This window comes from Tursiops truncatus, chromosome 18 (genome assembly GCF_011762595.2).
Source record: "Tursiops truncatus isolate mTurTru1 chromosome 18, mTurTru1.mat.Y, whole genome shotgun sequence".
Taxonomy (NCBI): Eukaryota; Metazoa; Chordata; class Mammalia; order Artiodactyla; family Delphinidae; genus Tursiops; species Tursiops truncatus.
The window spans coordinates 16416449-16435586 of NC_047051.1; the positions used below are offsets into that span (position 1 = coordinate 16416449).

Below are 19138 nucleotides of genomic sequence, written 5' to 3' on the forward strand. Positions count from 1 at the left end.
TATAATTCTAAGATATTTTATGTAAGCTTCATGGTAACTGCAAGGGAAGAACCTGTAGTAATTACACAAAAGAACATCATAAAGAAGTCAAGACATATTGATACCAAAAGACAGCAAAACACAAAAAAGACTGCAGAATAAGAAGTGAGGAACAATGGCTCTACAAAATAGCCAGAAAACAATTAACAAAATGGCACTATTAAGTCCTTAAGTATCAATAATTACTTTAAACATAAATGGATTGCATTTTCCAATCAAAAGAAAAAGAATGGTTGAATGGATTAAAAAAAAACAAGATTCAATGATATACTGCCTACAAGAGACTGACTTTAGCCTTAAAGATGCACACAGACTGAGAGAAAAAGGATGGAGAAAGATACTTCAAGCAGATGGTAACCAAAAAAAGCAGGGATAGCTATACTTATGTTAGACAAAATAAACTTTAAAAGTAGTAAGAATATACAAAGCAGGTCATTATATAATAACAAAGGGGTCAATCCTTCAAGAAGATACAACCATATTAAAATTTATGCACCCAACACTGGAGCACATAAATATATAAAGCAAAAACTAACATAGCAAAAGAGGAAATGAACAATATAAATAATTGTTGGGGTTTTTAGTAAAACATTCTCAACAATGGTTAGATCATCCAGACAGAGAATCAATAAGGAAACAGCAAATTTGAACAACACCATAGATTAAATAGATCTAACAGATGCATACACAACATTCTGACAGCGGCAGAACACACATTCTTCTTAAACACACATGGAACGTTATCTAGGATAGATCATATGTTAGGCCATAAAATAAGTCTTAGCAAATTCAAGAAGATCAAAGTCATAGTAAGTATCTTCTCTGACCACAGTGGCATGAAACTAGAAGTCAGTAACAGGAGGAAAACTGGAAAACCCTCAAATACATGGAAATTAAACAACACTCTTCTGAAAGACCAATGGATCAAATAATAAATCAAAGGGAAAATTGAAAAGTACCTTTAGACGAATGAAAACAACATACTAAAACTTATGGGATGCAGCAAAAGTAGTTATAAGAGGAAAGTTCCTAACAATAATAAACACCTATACAGCAACAAGAAATATATCAAATAAACAACCTAAGTCTATGCCTCAAAGAACTAGAAAAGATAAGACTAACCGTAGTTTAGCCAAAGGAAGGTAATAATAAAGATTAGAACAGAAATAAATGAAATAAAGAACAGGAAAACAAGAGAAAAGAGTAACAAAACTAAGTGTTGGTTCTTTGAAAATATAAACAAAAATTGACAAAACTTTATCTACACAAACCAAAGAAAGAAATAGAGAACCCAAATTAAAAGTTATAAATGAAAGAGGAGACAGTATAACTGATATCATAGATATACAAGGGATTGTAAGAAGCTGCTATGAAAAATTATGTGCCAACAAACTGTACAATCTAAAAGAAATGGAAAAATTCTTAGGAAAATACAACCTACCAAGAATGAATCATAAAGAAGTAGAAAATGTGAACAGACCAATTAGGTAGGGAGATTGACTTGGTAATCAAAAATCTTCCAACAAAGAAAACCCCCGAACCAGATGGTTTCATTAATGAATTTTAACAAACATTTAAAGAATGAATGTGAATCCTCAACCTCTTCCAAAAAAGTGAAAAAAAGGGGACACTCCCAAACTTATTTTATATGGCCAGCATTACCCTGACACCAAAACTAGAAACAGACACTACAAGAAAGGAAAACTGCAAGCCACATCCCTAATGAATACTGATGTAAAAATTCTCACTAAACACTAGCAAAGATGGCGGAGTGAGAGGACACGGAGTTCCTGTCTCCCCGCAGCTAGGGCACTTACCAGATGCTGGTGGGGTACCTCGATGCCCAAAGAGACGGGAGGAACCCCTGAGTGACCAAGTAGGACATGGCGGGGGAGAGGGGGATAGGAGAAGTGGAGGCCAGACGGGACTGGTGCCCCTGAGGGGTGGCTGGGATAGGGGAGGGGTTCCCATGCCTTGAGGGACCCTTGGGGGCTCAGAGGATCAGGGAGGAGCATGGTTAGTGTTTCCCCTGCCCAGTTGGGCCCCAGGAAGCCTACTGGGTTCCTGGACCTGGTCCTCTGCCCTCTGAGGCCCCCTCTGCCACATGGGTCCTAGGGGCGTAGGAAGGAGGGAGGAGGGGAAAAGAGGAGGAGAGGCGGATGTGAGGGAGACCCTCCAGGACCGGAGGATGAGGGGACGTGTGGAGGGCATTTCCCCCACCCACTCAGGCCCCGGGAAGCCTGCTGGGCTTCCGGGCCTGGTCCCTTGCCTTCTGGGGCCCCCTCCGACCACATGGGTCCTAGGGGCATAGCAGTGGGGGGGAAGAAGAGGAGAGGCCAATGGTGAGGGACCCTCCAGGACTGGAGGATTGGGGGAAATGTGCCTAGTGTTTCCCCTGCCCACTTGGGCCCAGGGAGCCTGCTGGGGTCCCAGACCTGGTCCTCTGCCCTCTGAGGCCAGAGGCACTCCTGGGCCACTCTGGCTATGCTGAGCCTAAGCCCCGCCCCCAACCCGGGGTTTTTCCAGCCCCGTGAGTCCTAAACATAGGCCCTGTCCCCACCTAAACCCCACCCCCCACAGCCAAGGCCCTTCCTGGCTTTCTTTTTTTTTCCCCCTCTTTTTTGCTACTGTGGTTCTGTTTTACCTTCCAGTTGTTGTTTCATCTATATATATATTTTCTAACATATCTGTTAGTTTTCTAATCTTATTTTATTTTTTACTCTATATTATTGTTCTGCTTTTTTTTTTTTTTTTCTGCCCTGCATGGCTTGTGGGATCTTGGTTAACAACCTGGGGGGCACGCCTGAACTCCTGTAGTGGGAGCTCCAACTCTGAACCACTGGACTAACAGAGAACCTCAGACCCCAGGGAATATTCATCAGTGTGAGGTCTCCTGGAGGCCCTCATCTCGGCACCAAGAGCCGGCTCTACCCAACAGCCTACAAACTCCAGTGCTGGAAGCCTCAGGTTAAACAACCAGTAAGAGAGGAACACAATTCCCCCTATCAAAAAAAAAAAAAGAGATCACAAAATAATATGTCACAGATGAAGGAGCAAGGTAAAAACCTACAAGATCAAATAAATGAAGAGGAAATAGGCAACCTACCTGAAAAAGAATTCAGAGTAATGATAGTAAAGATGATCCAGAATCTCAGAAATAGAATGGAGGCACGGATTGAGAAAATACAAGAAATGTTTAACAAAGATCTAGAAGAACTAAAGAACAAACAGAGATGAGCAACACAATAAATTAAACAAAAAATACACTAGAAGGAATCAGTAAAAGAATAACTGAGGCAGGGGCTTCCCTGGTGGCGCAGTGGTTGAGAGTCTGCCTGCCGATGCAGGGGACATGGGTTCGTGCCGCAGTCCGGTAAGATCCCACATGCCGCGGAGCGGCTAGGCCCATGAGCCATGGCTGCTGAGCCTGCGCATCCAGAGTCTGTGTTTCGCAATGGGAGAGGCCACAACAGTGAGAGGCCCGTGTACCGCAAAAAAAAAAAAAAGAATAACTGAGGCAGAAGAATGAATAAGTGAGCTGAAAGACAGAATGGTGGAAATAACTGCCAAGGAGGAGAATAAAGAAAAAAGAATGAAAAGAATTGAAGACAATCTCAGAGACCTTTGGGACAACACGAAATGCACCAACATTTGAATTATAGGGGTCTCAGAAGAAGAAGAGAAAAAGAAAAGGTCTGAGAAAATATTCAAAGAGATTATAGTTGAAAACTTCACTAACACGGGAAAAGAAATAGCCACCCAAGTCGAGGAAGCGCAGAGAGTCCCATACAGGATAAACCCAAGGAGAAACACATCAAGACACATACTACTCAAACTAACAAAAATTAAATTCAAAGAAAAAATATTAAAAACAGCAAGGGAAAAGCAAAAAAATAACATACAAGGGAATCCCCATAAGGTCATCAGCTGATTTTTCAGCAGAAATTCTGCAGGCCAGAAGGGAGTAGCAGGATATACTTAAAGTGATGAAAAAGAGAAGCCTACAACCAAGATTACTCCTACCAGCAAGGATCTCATTCAGATTTGATGGAGAAATTAAAAGCTTTACAGACAAGCAAAAGCTATGAGAATTCAGCAACACCAAACCAGCTTTACAACAAATGCTAAAGGAACTTCTCTAGGCAGGAAACACAAGAAAAGGAAAAGACCTACAATAACAAACCCCCCAAAAATTAAGAAAATGGTAATAGGAACATACATATCAATAATTATCTTAAATGTAAATGGATTAAATGCTCCAACCAAAAGATATAGACTGGCTGAATGGATACGAAAACAAGACCCATATATATGCTGTCTACAAGAAACCCACTTCAGACCTAGGGACACATACAGACTGAAAGTGAAGGGATGGAAAAAGATATTCCATGAAAATGGAAATCAAAAGAAAGCTGGAGTAGCAAGTCTCCAAAATAGACTTTAAAGACTGTTACAAGAAATAAGGAAGGACACTACATAATGATCAAGGGATCAATCCAGGAACAAGAAGCAACAATTATAAATATTTATGCACCCAACACAGAGCACCTCAATACATAAGGCAAATGCTAACCACCATGAAAGGGGAAATCAACAGTAACACAATAACAGTAGGGGACTTTAACATGCCAGTTACACCAATGGACAAATCATCCAAACAGAAAATAAATAAGGAAACACAAGCTTTAAATGACACAACAGACCAGATAAATTTAACTGATATTTATAAGACATCTGACCCGAAAGTGGCAGAATACACTTTCTTCTCAAGTGCGCACAGAACATGCTCCTGGATAGATCACATCTTGGATCACAAATCAAGCTTCAGTAAATTTAAGAAAATTGAAATCATATCAAGCATCTTTTCCGACCACAATGCTATGAGATTAGAAATCAGTTACAGGAAAAAGACTGCAAAAAACACAAACACATGGAGGCTAAACAATATGTTACTAAATAACCAGTGGATCACTAAAGAAATCAAAGAGGAAATCAGAAAATACCTAGAGACAAGTGACAATAAAAACACAATGATCTGGGGCTTCCCTGGTGGCACAGTGGTTGAGAGTCTGCCTGCTGATGCAGGGGACACAGGTTCGTGCCCTGGTCCAGGAGGATACCACATGCCGTGGAGCGGCTGGGCCCGTGAGCCATGGCCACTGAGCCTGCGCGTCTGAAGCCTGTACTCCGCAAAGGGAGAGGCCGCGGCATTGAGAGTCCCGCGAACTGCAAAAACAAACAAAAAAACCCCACAATGATCCAAAATCTATGGGACACAGCAAAATCAGTTCTAAGAGGGAAGTTTATAGCAATACAATCTTACCTCAAGAAACAAGAAAAATCTCAACCTAACCTCACACCTAAAGCAACTAGAGAAAGTAGAACAAACAAAACCCAAAGTTAGTAGAAGGAAAGAAATCATAAAGATCAGAGCAGAATTCAATGAACTAGAGATAAAGAAAACAATAGCAAAGATCAATGAAACTAAAAGCTGCTTCTTGGAGACAATAAACCATATTAAAAACCCTTTAGGCAGACTCGTCAAGAAAAAAAGGGAGAGGACTCAAATCAACAAAATTAGAAATGAAAAAGGAGAAGTTACAATGGACACCACAGAAATATGAAGGATCATAAGAGATTACTACAAGCAGCTATATGCCAATAAAATGGACAACTTATAAGAAATGGACAAATCCTTAGAAGTGTACAAGCTTCCAAGAATGAACCAGGAAAAAATAGAAAATATGAACAGACCAATCACAAGTACTGAAATTGAAACTGTGATTAAAAATCTTCCAACAAACAAAAGTCCAGGACCAGATCACTTCACAGATGAATTCTACCAAACATTTAGAGAAGAATTAACACCTATCCTTCTCAAACTATTCCAAAAAATTGCTGAGGGAGGAACACTTCCAAATTCGTTCTACAAGGCCACCATCACCCTGACACCAAAACCAGACAAAGATATCATCAAAAAGAAAATCACAGAACAATATCACTGATGAACACAGACGCAAAAACCTCAGCAAAATACTAACAAACAGAATCCAAAAACACACTGAAAGAATCATACACCACGATCAAGTCAGATTTATCCCAGGAAAGCACGGATTCTTCAATATATGCAAATCAATCAATGTGATATTCCATATTAACAAATAAAGGAATAAAAACCATATGATCATCTCAATGGATACAGAAAAAGCTTTTGACAAAATTCAACACCCATTTATGATAAAAAACTCTCCAGAAATTGGGCATAGAGGGAACCTACCTCAACATAATAAAGGCCATATATGACAAACCCATGGCAAACATCATTCTCAATGGTGAAAAACTGAAAGCATTTCCACTAAGAATGGAACAAGACAAGGATGTACACTCTCGCCATACTTATTCAACATAGTTTTGAAAGTCCTAGCCACGGCAGTCAGAGAAGAAAAAGAAATAAAAGGAATACAAATTGGAAAAGAAGTAAAACTGTCACTGTTTGCAGATGACATGATACTATATATAGAAAATCCTAAAGATGCCATCAGAAAACTACTAGAGCTAATCAATGAATTTGGTAAGGTCACAGGATACAAAATTAATACACAGAAATCTCTTGCATTCCTATACACTAACAACAAAGAATCAGAAAGAGAAATTAAGGAAACAATCCCATTTACCACTGCAACAAAAAGAATAAAATACCTAGGAATAAACCTACCTAAGGAGGTAAAAGACCTGTATTCACAAAACTATAAGATACTGATGAAAGAAATCAAAGATGACACCAACAGATGGAGAGATATACCATGTTCTTGGATTGGAAGAATCACTATTGTGAGAATGACTGTACTACCCAAAGCAATCTACAGATTCAATGCAATCCCTATCAAATTACCAATGGCATTTTTCACAGAATTAGAACAAAAATTTTACAAGTTGTATGAAAACACAAAAGACACAGAATAGCAAAAGCAATCTTGAAAAAGAAAAACGGAGCTGGAGGAATCAGGCTCCCTGACTTCAGACTATACTACAAAGATACAGTCATCAAAACAGAATGGTACTTGCACAAAAACAGAAATATAGGTCAATGGAAGAGGATAGAAAGCCCAGAGATAAACCCAGGCACATATGGTCAACTAATTTATGCCAAAAGAGGTAAGAACATACGATGGAGAAAAGACAGCCTCTTCAATAAGTGGTGCTAGGTAAACTGGACAGCTACATGTAAGAGAATGATATTAGAACACTACCTAACACCATACACAAAAACAAAGTCAAAATGGATTAAAGACCTAAATGTAAGACCAGACACTATAAACCTCTTAGAGGAAAACATAGGAAAAACATTCTTTGACATAAAGCACAGCAAGATCTTTTTTGACCCACCTCCTAGAGTAATGAAACTAAAGACAAAAAATAAACAAATGCAACCTAATGAAACTTAAGAGCTTTCCCACAGCAAAGGAAACCATAAACAAGACGAAGACAACCCTTGGAATGGGAGAAAGTATTTGCAAATGAAGCAACGGACAAAGATTAATCTCTAAAATATACAAACATCTCATGGAGCTCAATATCAAAAAAGCAAACAACCCAATTAAAAAATGGGCAGAAGGGCTTCCCTGGTGGTGCAGTGGTTGGGAGTCCGCCTGCTGATGCAGGGGACATGGGTTCGTGCCCCGGTCCGGGAAGATCCCACATGCCGCGGAGGGGCTGGACATCTCTCCAAAGAAGACATACAGATGGCCAAGAGGCACATGAAAAGATGCTCAACATCACTAATTATTAGATAAATGCAAATCCAAACTACATTGAAGTATCACCTCATACCAGTCAGAATAACCATCATCAAAAAGTCTACAGGGCTTCCCTGGTGGTGCAGTGGTTGAGAGTCCGCCTGCCGATGCAGCGGACGCAGGTTCGTGCCCTGGTCTGGGAAGATCCCACATGCCGTGGAGCGGCTGGGCCCGTGAGCCATGGCCGCTGAGCCTGCATGTCTGGAGCCTGTGCTCCGCAACGGGAGAGGCCACAACAGTGAGAGGCCCACATACAGCTTAAAAAAAAAAAAAAAAGTCTACAAATAATAAATGCTAGAGAGGGTGTGGAGATAGGGGAACCCTCTTATACCAGGGGTGGGAATGTAAATTGGTGCAGCCACTATAGAAAACAGTATGGAGGTTCCTTAAAAGACTAAAAATAGAACTACCATATGACCCAGCAATCCTACTACTGGACATATCTACTGAGAAAACCATAATTAAAAAGGACACATGTACCCCAATATTCATTGCAATACTATTTACAATAGCCAGGACATGGAAACAACCTAAATGTCCAATGACAGATGAAAGGATAAAGAAGATGTGGTACATATACACAATGGAATATTACTCAGCCATGAAAAGGAATGAAATTGGGTCATCAGTAGTGATGTGGATGGACCTAGAGTCACTCATACAGAGTGAAGTAAGCCAGAAAGAGAAAAACAAATATCGTATATTAATGTATATATGTGGAATCTAGAGAAATGGTACAGATGAACCTATTTGCAGGGCAGGAATAGAGACACAGACGTAGAGAACCAACATGTGTACACAGAGGGGGAAAGGGAGGGTGGGACAAATCAGGAGATCAGGACTGACATATATACACTACCATGTGTAAAACAGATAGCTAGGGGGAACATGCTATACAGCACAGAAAGCTCAGGTCAATGCTCTATGACAACCTAGATGGATGGGATGGGGGTGGGGTGGGAGGGAGGTCCAAGGCGGGGGGATATAGGTATACATATAGCTGACTCACTTCACTGTACAGCAGAAACTAACACAACATTGTAAAGCAATTATACTCCAATAAAAAAGAAAAAACACTAGCAAACAAAATCCAGCAGCACATTAAAAGGATCATTAACCATGATTAAGTGAGATTTGTCCCAGGATGCAAGGATGGTTCAATGCATGGAAGTTAATCAATATGATACATCACATTAATAGAATGAAAGAAATATCAAGTGATAATCTCAATAGATTCAGAAAAAGAATTTGACAAAATTCAACATCTGTTCAACATACCTCAACATAACATAGTCCTTATATAACACGCCACAGCTAACATCATACTCACTGGTGAAAGGTTGAAAACTTTTCTTCTAAGATTGGAAACAGGACCATGCTTCCCTCTCTCACCACTCCAATTCAGCCCAGTACAGGAGTCTTAGCCAAAGCAATCAGGCAAGAATAAGATAAAAGCCATCAGCATTGGAAAGGAAGATGTAAAATGGTCTCTATTTGCAGATGACATGATTTTATATATAAAAAGTCATAAAAACTTCATAGCATCAAAAACAATACAATACTCAGTAATAAATTTAACCAAAGAGGTGAAGTTCTGTACACTGAAACTGCAAGACACTGATGAAAGAAATTGAAGGAGGCACAGATGAATGGAAAGGTATCCCATGTTCAGGGATTGGAAGAACTAATATTGTTAAAATGTTCATACTACCCAAAAACATCTATAGATTAAATCCAATCCCTATTAAGATTCCAACAGTTTTTTATAGAAATGGAAAAAAAAATTCTAAAATTTATATGGGACCACAAAAGACCCAGAATACCCAAAGCAATCCTGAGAAAGAAAAACAAATCTGGAGTCATCACAATTCTTGATTTCAAGCTGTATTATAAAGCTATAGTAATCAAAACAGTATGGTACTCTCATAAAAACACATGCATAGACCAATGGAACAAAAGATGCTCTGTTATGGTGGTAAGAAGAGTAATTTTTTTAAAAAATCTCTAATTTCCAAAAATATTTTAGGTAATTTGGTTTGATTACTTTCTAATAAAAATATAATAACAACTTTAAAAATGAAAACATCAAACTAAAAAACTAATAATAGAACTACCATATGACCCAGCAATTCCACTCCTGGTATATATCCAAAAAACCCAGAAACACTAATTTGAAAAGATATGCACCCCAATGTTCATAGCAGAATTATTCACAATTGCCAAGATATGAAAGCAACCTAAGTGTCCATCAACAGATAAATGGATAAACAATATGCAGTATATATATATACAATGGACTACTACTCAGCCATAAAAGAGAATGAAATTTTGCCATTTGCAGCAACATGGATGAACTTGGAGGGCATTATGCTAAGTGAAATAGAAACAGAAAGGCACTATATGCTATCACTTACATGTGGAATCTAAAAAATAAAATAAACTAGTGAATATAACAAAAAAGCAGACTCACAGATATAGAGAATAGACTGGTGGTTACCAGTGGGGAGAAGGAAGTGGGGAGGGGCAACATAGGGGTAGGGAATTAAGAGGTATAAACTATTAGGTATAAAATAGGCTACAAGGATATACTGTACAACACAGGAAATACAGCCAATATTTTGTAAGTATAAATGAAGTATAACCTTTCAAAACTGTGAATCAGTATACTGTACACCTGTAATTTATATAATACTGTATATCAACCATACATCAATAAAAAAGGCACACTCCATGGAATGGTCTGGGATCCGTCATGAACTTGGAGCACAGGACTCTACTGTTCATCTCTGTCCATCTCCAGTACCACGTGTGACTGAGAGGAGATATTCAAAGTGTTTGCTAACTTGACCAGCTCCCCAAAGCGCTGGACCATCCCTTTCTGTTGCAGTTTACCTACAGGCACCACGCGGTCGGCCTGCAGGGGACTGGCCCTACCTGCTGGTAGTCGCTTGCCACATGCAGAAACAGCAGCCCTTTCTTCCAGGTCCACCACCAAACCAAACCCCTTTGGAAGCACAGCCCTGGACAGACCAAACTAAATATGCTAAGTGAGACAAGTGAGACAGGCAAGCCACAGGGGAAAGCTGCTCTAAGACTGAGAGCAGAAAACACTGACTAAAATTCCTCATTTTCCTTCCTCTGCCTCAAAGATCTGATCCCAAGTCCTGCCAAGGTCTATAATCATAGTTCACTTCCTTTTTTAACCTAAAAGCAAATTACTCTTCCTTCCAGGCCTGAAAGAGCTATGATGTCACTTACACATTCTGCAGGAATAGCAAACTCAGACGATGCTCTGGGAAATTATTTTCTAGGGGTGACTTTCAGCCAGCCTGGGCAATCTGCACAGATAAAATAACCCAGTGCAGGCAACGTGGTTGACTGAAAAAACCCCAGGGCGGGTGTAGCATGCTGGCGTGCCCAATGGCCTCCCATTCACTCAAACCCCTCCCTGCCTGCACGTGTGGATGCCCTGCCCCTTGGGTCGCTGCACCTGCCCTGAGAACACCAGAGACCAAGGGGGAGGAGGGACAAGCCAACGTGTACTGAGTAGCTGCTGGGCATTGCACTTGGGGCTGGGAACAGGATACAAGCAGTTTCAGGAAGCTCTGAGCTCATCTTACAGAACCTCTTGTGACTTGTACTCTTCTTTTCTTTTAATTGAGATGTAATTGACATATAGCATTCTATTTGTTTCAGGTGTGCAGCAATGATTCAGTGCATGTAGTTTAAACTGTGAATGATCATCACAATACTGTGACTTGTACTCTTGACGTTCTGTCCTGAGCCTGCTACTAAGTACGGTTATAATAATTTTTAAAAAGGGAATGTGCCCCAGGCAGTGCTTATCAAACATGAAGTGACAACTGGGTAGTCCTGCTTAGAATATCCTGAGCCCGGTGCACATGTAGAGAGACGTCAGCACCTGGGAGCTGGTTAGAAATGCAGGATCTCGGGCCCCACCCTGGACCTCCTAGATCCGAGTTTCTGGAGGCGGAGCCCAGGGATCTGTGATTTTCAGGTCTGCTGAAGCGTGAGAGGTGCCAGCAGAGGGAACACCCAGGTCCCGGCTGTGTTCCTCGGAAAAGAATAGGGAAGAGCACGTGCGACTTCCCTGGTGGCACAGTGATTAGGAATCCACCTGCCAATGCAGGGGACACAGGTTTGAGCCCTGGTCCAGGAAGATCCCACATGCCGCGGAGCAACTAAACCTGTGTGCCACAACTGCTGAGCCTGCGCTCTGGAGCCTGCGAGCCACAACTGCTGAGCCCGTGTGCCACAACTACTGAGCCCGCGTGTCACAACTACTGAAGCTGGCTCGCCTAGAGCCCGTGCTCCGCAACAAGAGAAGCCACCGCAATGAGAAGCCCACGCACCGCAACGAAGAGTAGCCCCCGCTTGCCGCAGCTAGAGAAAGCCCGCGTGCAGCAACGAAGACCCAACGCAGCCAATAAATAAATAAATTTATTTATTTAAAAAAAAAAAGAAAAAGAATAGGGAACAGCACAGCCAGCATGGGTTCCTGAGTCAAATGTCCCCAGGTTTGATCCCAGTCTCACCATTTGCCGTTGGTAATTCTGGGCATGGCAGCTACTGACCTACATCTCCGGGTGTGCGTCTGCAGGATGGGGGTACGGGTGGTCCCCGGCTTGTAGACGCGCTGAGTGGGTTAAGGAAGGGAGGTATTAGAGTGCACTTAGCCTCCAGTGTGGCAGCTCCTAAGCAAGCAATTAATATTCACTATCACACCATTATTATTTCTCGGGTAAACTCTTCCCTGCATAAGCTCCTCCCCAGACAAGAAGCTGACCGACTGGAGACGGTCTGTGTCCGTTTCTGGCAGCTAGAAGCAGAGGTGCCCAGCCTGCAGTGGGGACAGTGTTACGTTGTCGCGTGTGTCGTTTGGCCCTCCCAGAGATGCTGGCTGACCCACCCCTTACTGGGAGAAGAGGGTCTCAGCAGGAGAAGGGCTCCTGTCAGCATGGCCACTGTTCTCTCTGGGGCCCCCAGCCTGACGTGAGGGGTGGGGGGAGGCCACCCACTCATCCTCTTTGCCCCTTGCCCTGCGTTTAGCACCGGAGTCCCCCTTGCCATCAGCCAGCAGGCACTGTGGCCCAAGGAGTCCTCCCACGGGCGCCTCCTGTCACGGTCCCCTCCTCTGGGCCCTGGTCACTCTTCCTCTGCTTCTAACCACCAGCCAGGGCTCTCCCCCTGCTCAAGCCACCTCCGTGGGCCTGCCCGGAACAGCCCCACGTCCCCACCTCTCTCCCCTTCTGTCTCCTTTTTTTAACAAATTCGTTCAACACTGAGTGTCTAATGTGTGCCAGACACCATTAGAGGCACTAGGGACTCAATGGTGGGGAAAACAGGGAACGTTCCTGCCCCTCCAGGTGCTCAGGTTCTGGTGGGAGGGATGGACAAGCCTCTATTCGGTCAACATGCAGTCAGTTAAAGGGAATGGCGCCATGGGGAAAAGGAGTACAGCTGCCGGCATGTCCGTGTGTGCAGGAACAGGAGAGGGAGGTGCTCTTCATGCTGCGGCCGGGGAAGGCCTTGCTAGGGAGGGGATGCGGAGCACAGACCTGACGAGGTGGGGCAGAAGGAACAGCCATGTGGCCAGCTGGATGGTGGGCAGAGGGACAGAGCAGACACAGGATGTTCTGAGGGGTCAAGAGTGAGGCCAGGGTGGTTGGGGCAGAGTGATGGGAGAAGAGCAGAGCAGGGAGGCAACCTACCACTGCGAGGAAACTGGTTTATACTGCACGAGAGATGGGACAGGTAGCCCCTGGGGGTTCTGAGCACAGGAGTCACATGATCTGGCTTGCTAAAGAAGCTAAAAGGACCTTCTAGCTGTCCAGTGGAGAAGTAAGGTAACTGGTCAGGAGGCTATCTGGGAGCTACTTTAGGTGGGGTGGGCAGGGAAGACATCTCTGAAACCTGAATGATGAGAAGGAACCAACCATGTGAAGATCCTGGAGGAGATCATTCCAGGCAGTAGGTGCAAAGGTCCTGAGGCAGGAATGAGTTTGCTGCATCTGAGGAAGAGAAAGCGGGCCAACGTGGAAGGCACAGAGCGAGCAGAAGGGAGAGAAGTGCGAGATAAAGCCAGAGAGGTGAGCCGCTGATGGAAAGCCTTGGGCCTTGGTGAACATCTAGAAGGGCTGCCAGAGAATGGGAACCCTTTGGAGAGTTAATTTTGAGAGACATGATATGATGTACCTTTTATGATGATGCGCATAACCACATGCATACAGTTGTGCTTGGGATCCAAGGACAGCACGTTAAGAATTTCTGCTGTAGAGTCTAGATCTGGAGTGTGTCGGGTGAAGCGTCAATGCCTCACTTCAGTATTTGCTCAATTCTTTCCAACCATCACCCTCTTTATCGCCTAGTGCAGAATACGGTGTACTGTACCCCGCAAACAAAGAGCAGGCCTCTCTCTGCTTTCTTAAAAAACACGTCCCATCCTCATACGTTGCTGGTGGAAACGTAAAATGCCACAGCCACTACAGAAAACAGTATGGCAGCTCCTCTCCTCAAAAAAGTCAGCATACACTTACCATGTGACCCAGCAATTGCACCTCTGGGTACAAACCCAAAAGAAGTAAAAGCAGGGACCCAAAGAGGTATTTGCACACCCATGTTCACAGCAGCATTATTCACAATAGCCCAAAGACGGAAGCGCCTCACCTGTCCATCAACGGGCGAATGGCTAAACAAAATGTGGCACGTTCATAACAATATTATTCAGATTTAAAAAGGAAGGAAATCTGACACGTGCTACAACTTGGATGATCCTTGAGGACATGATGCTAAGTGAAATAAGCTACTTACACGAAAAGACACATACTGTATGATCACACTTATATGAGATTCCTAGAGCAGTCAAGCTCATAGAGACAGAAGGTAGAATGGTGGTTGCCAGGGGCCGGAGGGAGGGGGTATGAGCCGTTACTGTTTAATGGGGACAGAGTTTCAGTTTTGCAAGATGAAAAGAGTTCTGGTGGTGACGGTTGCACTATGATGTGAGTGTAGTTAACACTCCTGAACCATACATTTTTAAATGGTTAAGACAGTAAATTTTATCGTTATGTGTATTGTTATGTGTATTTTACCACAATTAAAAATATTTTAAAAGTCTGTGAAGCCCACTTAGTCCCTCAATTGCATCCTCATTAGCACCCATCTCCCTGTCCTCACAGCGCTGATGGCCCCAGTATTCCGGGACTGACTGTCTAGACAATCTCCTCGTTGGGTGAAGAAGACAAGTAAATGAGCTGGTGTGAATGAAATCTTAAAAGCTCTCCAGTGAAGACAGTCCTCGAGACTGAACCTGGCAGCCCTTTCAACTGGTAACAATTTTGTGTGTCAGGATTTCTTGTCTTTTAAATGCTACTTAAAACCTTTGGTTTAAGCCAGTTCCCTGTTCTGCCTTATGAGGATGCAAAGGACAGCTGGCGACCATCCTCTATGGAAGAAGTCTTCCAAAGGCTTAGACGCCATTGTTAAATTACCTTACCTCTTCAAAGACATGGAGTGACCTGCTTTCCACATTTTTCCAGCCTAAAATTGCAGCTGCATTCTCTTTGTGAAACTGACCTTTGGGTCCTCAACTGTGCTGCTCTGTGTTTGGATGGACCCCAAATCACTTCTTAAGGAGTTTGGCCTTGCCCCTGGCACTCCCGTGGAAGACCTCCAAGGGAGGCGGTGGCCTACAGTTGAGGCCTGTGTCCTTGTCAGGCTCCTTAGAGCTCCCTAAGAAGACATCAACAGGGCTTCCCTGGTGGCGCCATGGTTGAGGATCCGCCTGCCAATGCAGGGGACATGGGTTCGAGCCCTGGTCCGGGAAGATCCCACATGCCACGAAGCAACTAAGCCCGTGCACCACAGCTACTGAACCTGTGCTCTAGAGCCCGCGAGCCACAACTACTGAAGCCTGAGCGCCTAGAGCCCATGCTCTACAACAAGAGAAACCACTGCAATGAGAAGCCTGCGCACCACAATGAAGAGTAGCTCCAGCTCGCCGCAACTAGAGAAAGCCAGCACACAGCAACGAAGACCCAATGCAGGCAAAAATAAATAAATAAATAAAATAAATTTATTAAAAAAAAAAAAGAAGACATCAACATACAACCCAGCTTGGCTGAGTTGCAAGACATATGACTCCGTCCTTTACCAGCTGTATGGAACAGGTGTACTCCAGGGACTCGGCTGGAAAGAAGCAAGCCAAGCTCACTGTCCCTCGTGATCTACCAAAAGCTTAGCTGAGAGAAACAAATTTGGGGAGATCCTCTGAAGGTGTATCCCTCCCTCTGGGATTCAGCCAAGGCCCCAGGAGCTGCAGGCAGGGACCACCTTGTTTTGCCCAGCCTCCCTTTGTGCAGTGGCTTTGCTGCACGACACTTGGCTGGGCACCCTGCCCACCCTGCAGGCTCCGTGGAAGAAAGCCTTGCGAGGCCTCGAGGCAGCTGTTCTAGAAAACAGTTGAGGGCAGGCTGCCGACACCTCACTGGACACGAGAAGGTGGGAGCAACGCTGCTCCCAGGATGCAGAACCTGGAATAGTTGTGCATCTGGAGCATAGTTTATTTTTGCCTCATGGATTCCAAATTGTATCACTGCTGATTTTCCATTCTGTTTTTGCTGCTGGAGAACTCAAAATCAAAATTGGGGCCTATTTCTGGAAGAACACTATCCACAGAACTTTCTGCAATGATGGAAATGTTCTGTATGTGTGCTAACCAATATGGTAGCCACCAGCCACATGGAGCTACTGAGGACTTGAAATGTTCTAGTGAGACTGAGGAACTGAATTTTTTATTTTAATTCACATAAATGTTAAATTTAAATGGCCACATGTGGCTAGTGGCTACCAGTTAAACAGCACAGCTCTCAGATAGGAAATGACATGCACTTTGGATGTCATACTTGGTTTACCTTACTTTCCTATCATTATTTTTCCTCTACTTCAAGTCCCTTTGGTATCTAATTATTTTTATTAATCTTTCTTGTATGATCTATATCTTTGTCAGCCAACGTAAGTCTTTTTATAAAAAAAATGTGGGCGCTACCTATAAATACAAAAACACCCCCAGGTAACACAGCCATGTTCCCAACTTTTCTGACCAGATGCTCCTTCCCCCCACTTTTGTGAAATACAGAGTAATTAATACGTTCATTTAACGGAAGGGAGTCCCAGGAATGGGGGAAGAGAAGACTTCTCTTCTGTTTCTATGTTCTGTTTCTTCATCTGGGTGTTGCTTATTCAAATGTTCAATTTGTGAAAATTCACTGAGCATATATTTGTGATGTGCACTTTTCCTTGTATATATCATTTATATTATTCTCCAATAAAAAGTAAAGAGAAATGTATAAAGAGAACTTATTATGTTCAAAGTACAGTGTCGGTTTACTTCTAGTTCGTGTAACACAGATCTTGGCTATAGAAAGCTGTAGTTTCGATCATCAAGCATTAATGCAAACTTCTAAGATGCTTTTTCTAGAGGGATCTTGGGCAACATCTGATGCTGGCAACTCCCCACCCACCTCCTCTCCGCCTTTTCCCCCCTGAATCAGGCAATGCCAAGAAAGGAGAGGTGAGTTTCAGGAGGTAGAAGTCTTTCTTTCCATCTAATCAGATCTTAGTTAAAAACATTTCCAAATTCTTATGAGAGGCTGAGTAGCTCCCAGAAACAAACCTCTCAGCTTTTCTCCTCCAGAGGAATTAAATGGCTGGAGGAGGTCTCTGAAATACGGAATGTTAACTCAGTGGGGCAGGATGAGGAACTGAAATGCAATCTATATTTTAAGAAAGCAACTAGAAACTACCCAACCAAGATTGCCTTCAACGTATACCTGCACCCAATGGAACAAAAGCATGTATGTTGAAAATGAAACTTGGGAAACACACTGCTAAGGAGAATGTAAAAAAAAAAAAAAAGGTGTTCTCTCAACTGTGTCCCTCCCTCCACGACCAAAATATCTTAATTTTGCTAAAGAACGAAGTATAAATTTTTACTTTTAAGAGTAATTTGAAGAGGTGGGCAGGCGTATGTCTCATGCTAGAGCAGAGGATGGCTTTCTGCAGTGATGCAGTAAATAGTAACCTGTTCAAACGGCCATAATCAAGAACTGTGAGAGGGACTATTAGTCATTTCTGCCCACATTAATTTAACTCTCTGGAACATTACTGTTTTGAACAAAGGCCCAAACTCCTGAGACCGCATGATACAAATCTTTTTTTCTTACTCTTTTCACTCTTGGATGCTCTAAATTCAAAAGCCTGCACCCATACAGATTGTATAGCCATTTAAATCTGTGGCTTTTCTTTGAAATATTCTTTCAATGATTCCTTTGAGTGGAGTTCAGGCCAAGCTTTCCTAATTTATTCTTTCATTTACGTTATTACAGGGATTGAGAGCAAAAAATATTCTAAATACTGCAAAAAGGAAAAAGTCCCTCAGAAACAATCACATTCATTTTGATCTTTTAGTATAAACAAAATCCTTTCATTAATTTTTACTTACACAACTGCATTGTTTTGCATAAAAAATTGGCAGTCTTCAAACACAGAAGAAAACTCTTCTCACATTTCAAAAGGGATTATAAAACTGACACCACAGAAGTACAAAAGATCATAAGAGATAACTACAAGCAACTATATGCCAATAAAATGGACAACCTACAAAAATGGACAAATTCTTAGAAAGGTACCATCTCCCAAGACTGAACCAGGAAGAAATAGAAAATATGAACAGACCAATCACAAGCACTGAAATTGAAATTAAAAAACTCTCAACAGCAGAAACTAACACACCATTGTAAAGCAATTATACTCCAATAAAGATGTTAAAAAAAAAAAAAACTCAACAAACAAAAGTCCAGGACCAGATGGCTTCACAGGCAAATTCTATCAAACATTTAGAGAAGAGTTAGCACCTATCCTCCTGAAACTCTTCCAAAAAGCTGCAGAGGAAGGAACACTTCCAAACTCATTCTATGAGGCCACCATCACCCTGATACCAAAACCAGACAAAGATACCACACAAAAAAAGAAAATTATAGGCCAATATTACTGATAAACATAGACGCAAAAATCCTCAACAAAATACTAGCAAACCGAATCCAACAATAAAATAAGAGGATCATACACCATGATCAAGTGGGATTTATCCCAGGGATGCAAGGATTCTTCAATATATGCAAATCAATCAATGTGATACACCATATTAACAAATTGAAGAATAAAAACCATATGATCATCTCAATAGATGTAGAAAAACCTTTTGACAAAATTCAACACCCATT

General features: G+C 42.4%; 1 protein-coding gene across 5 annotated transcripts in view; it reads right to left on the reverse strand.

Moving 5' to 3' along the window:
• Positions 1 to 19138, reverse strand: part of FAM124A (family with sequence similarity 124 member A) — a 107738-nt gene that overhangs the window by 55921 nt on the left and 32679 nt on the right. Inside the window, exons 4-5 of one of the 5 annotated variants that reach the window (XM_033843523.2) lie at positions 13793 to 13867; positions 12392 to 12492 (exon numbers count right to left, since the gene is read on the reverse strand). The exons of 3 other annotated variants lie outside the window; for them this stretch is intronic. In XM_033843523.2, coding sequence (XP_033699414.1) covers positions 12392 to 12492; positions 13793 to 13867 — 176 coding nt within the window. The remainder of the gene's footprint in view (positions 1 to 12391; positions 12493 to 13792; positions 13868 to 19138) is intronic. One more of the 5 variants, XM_073795140.1, reaches the window with a different exon arrangement.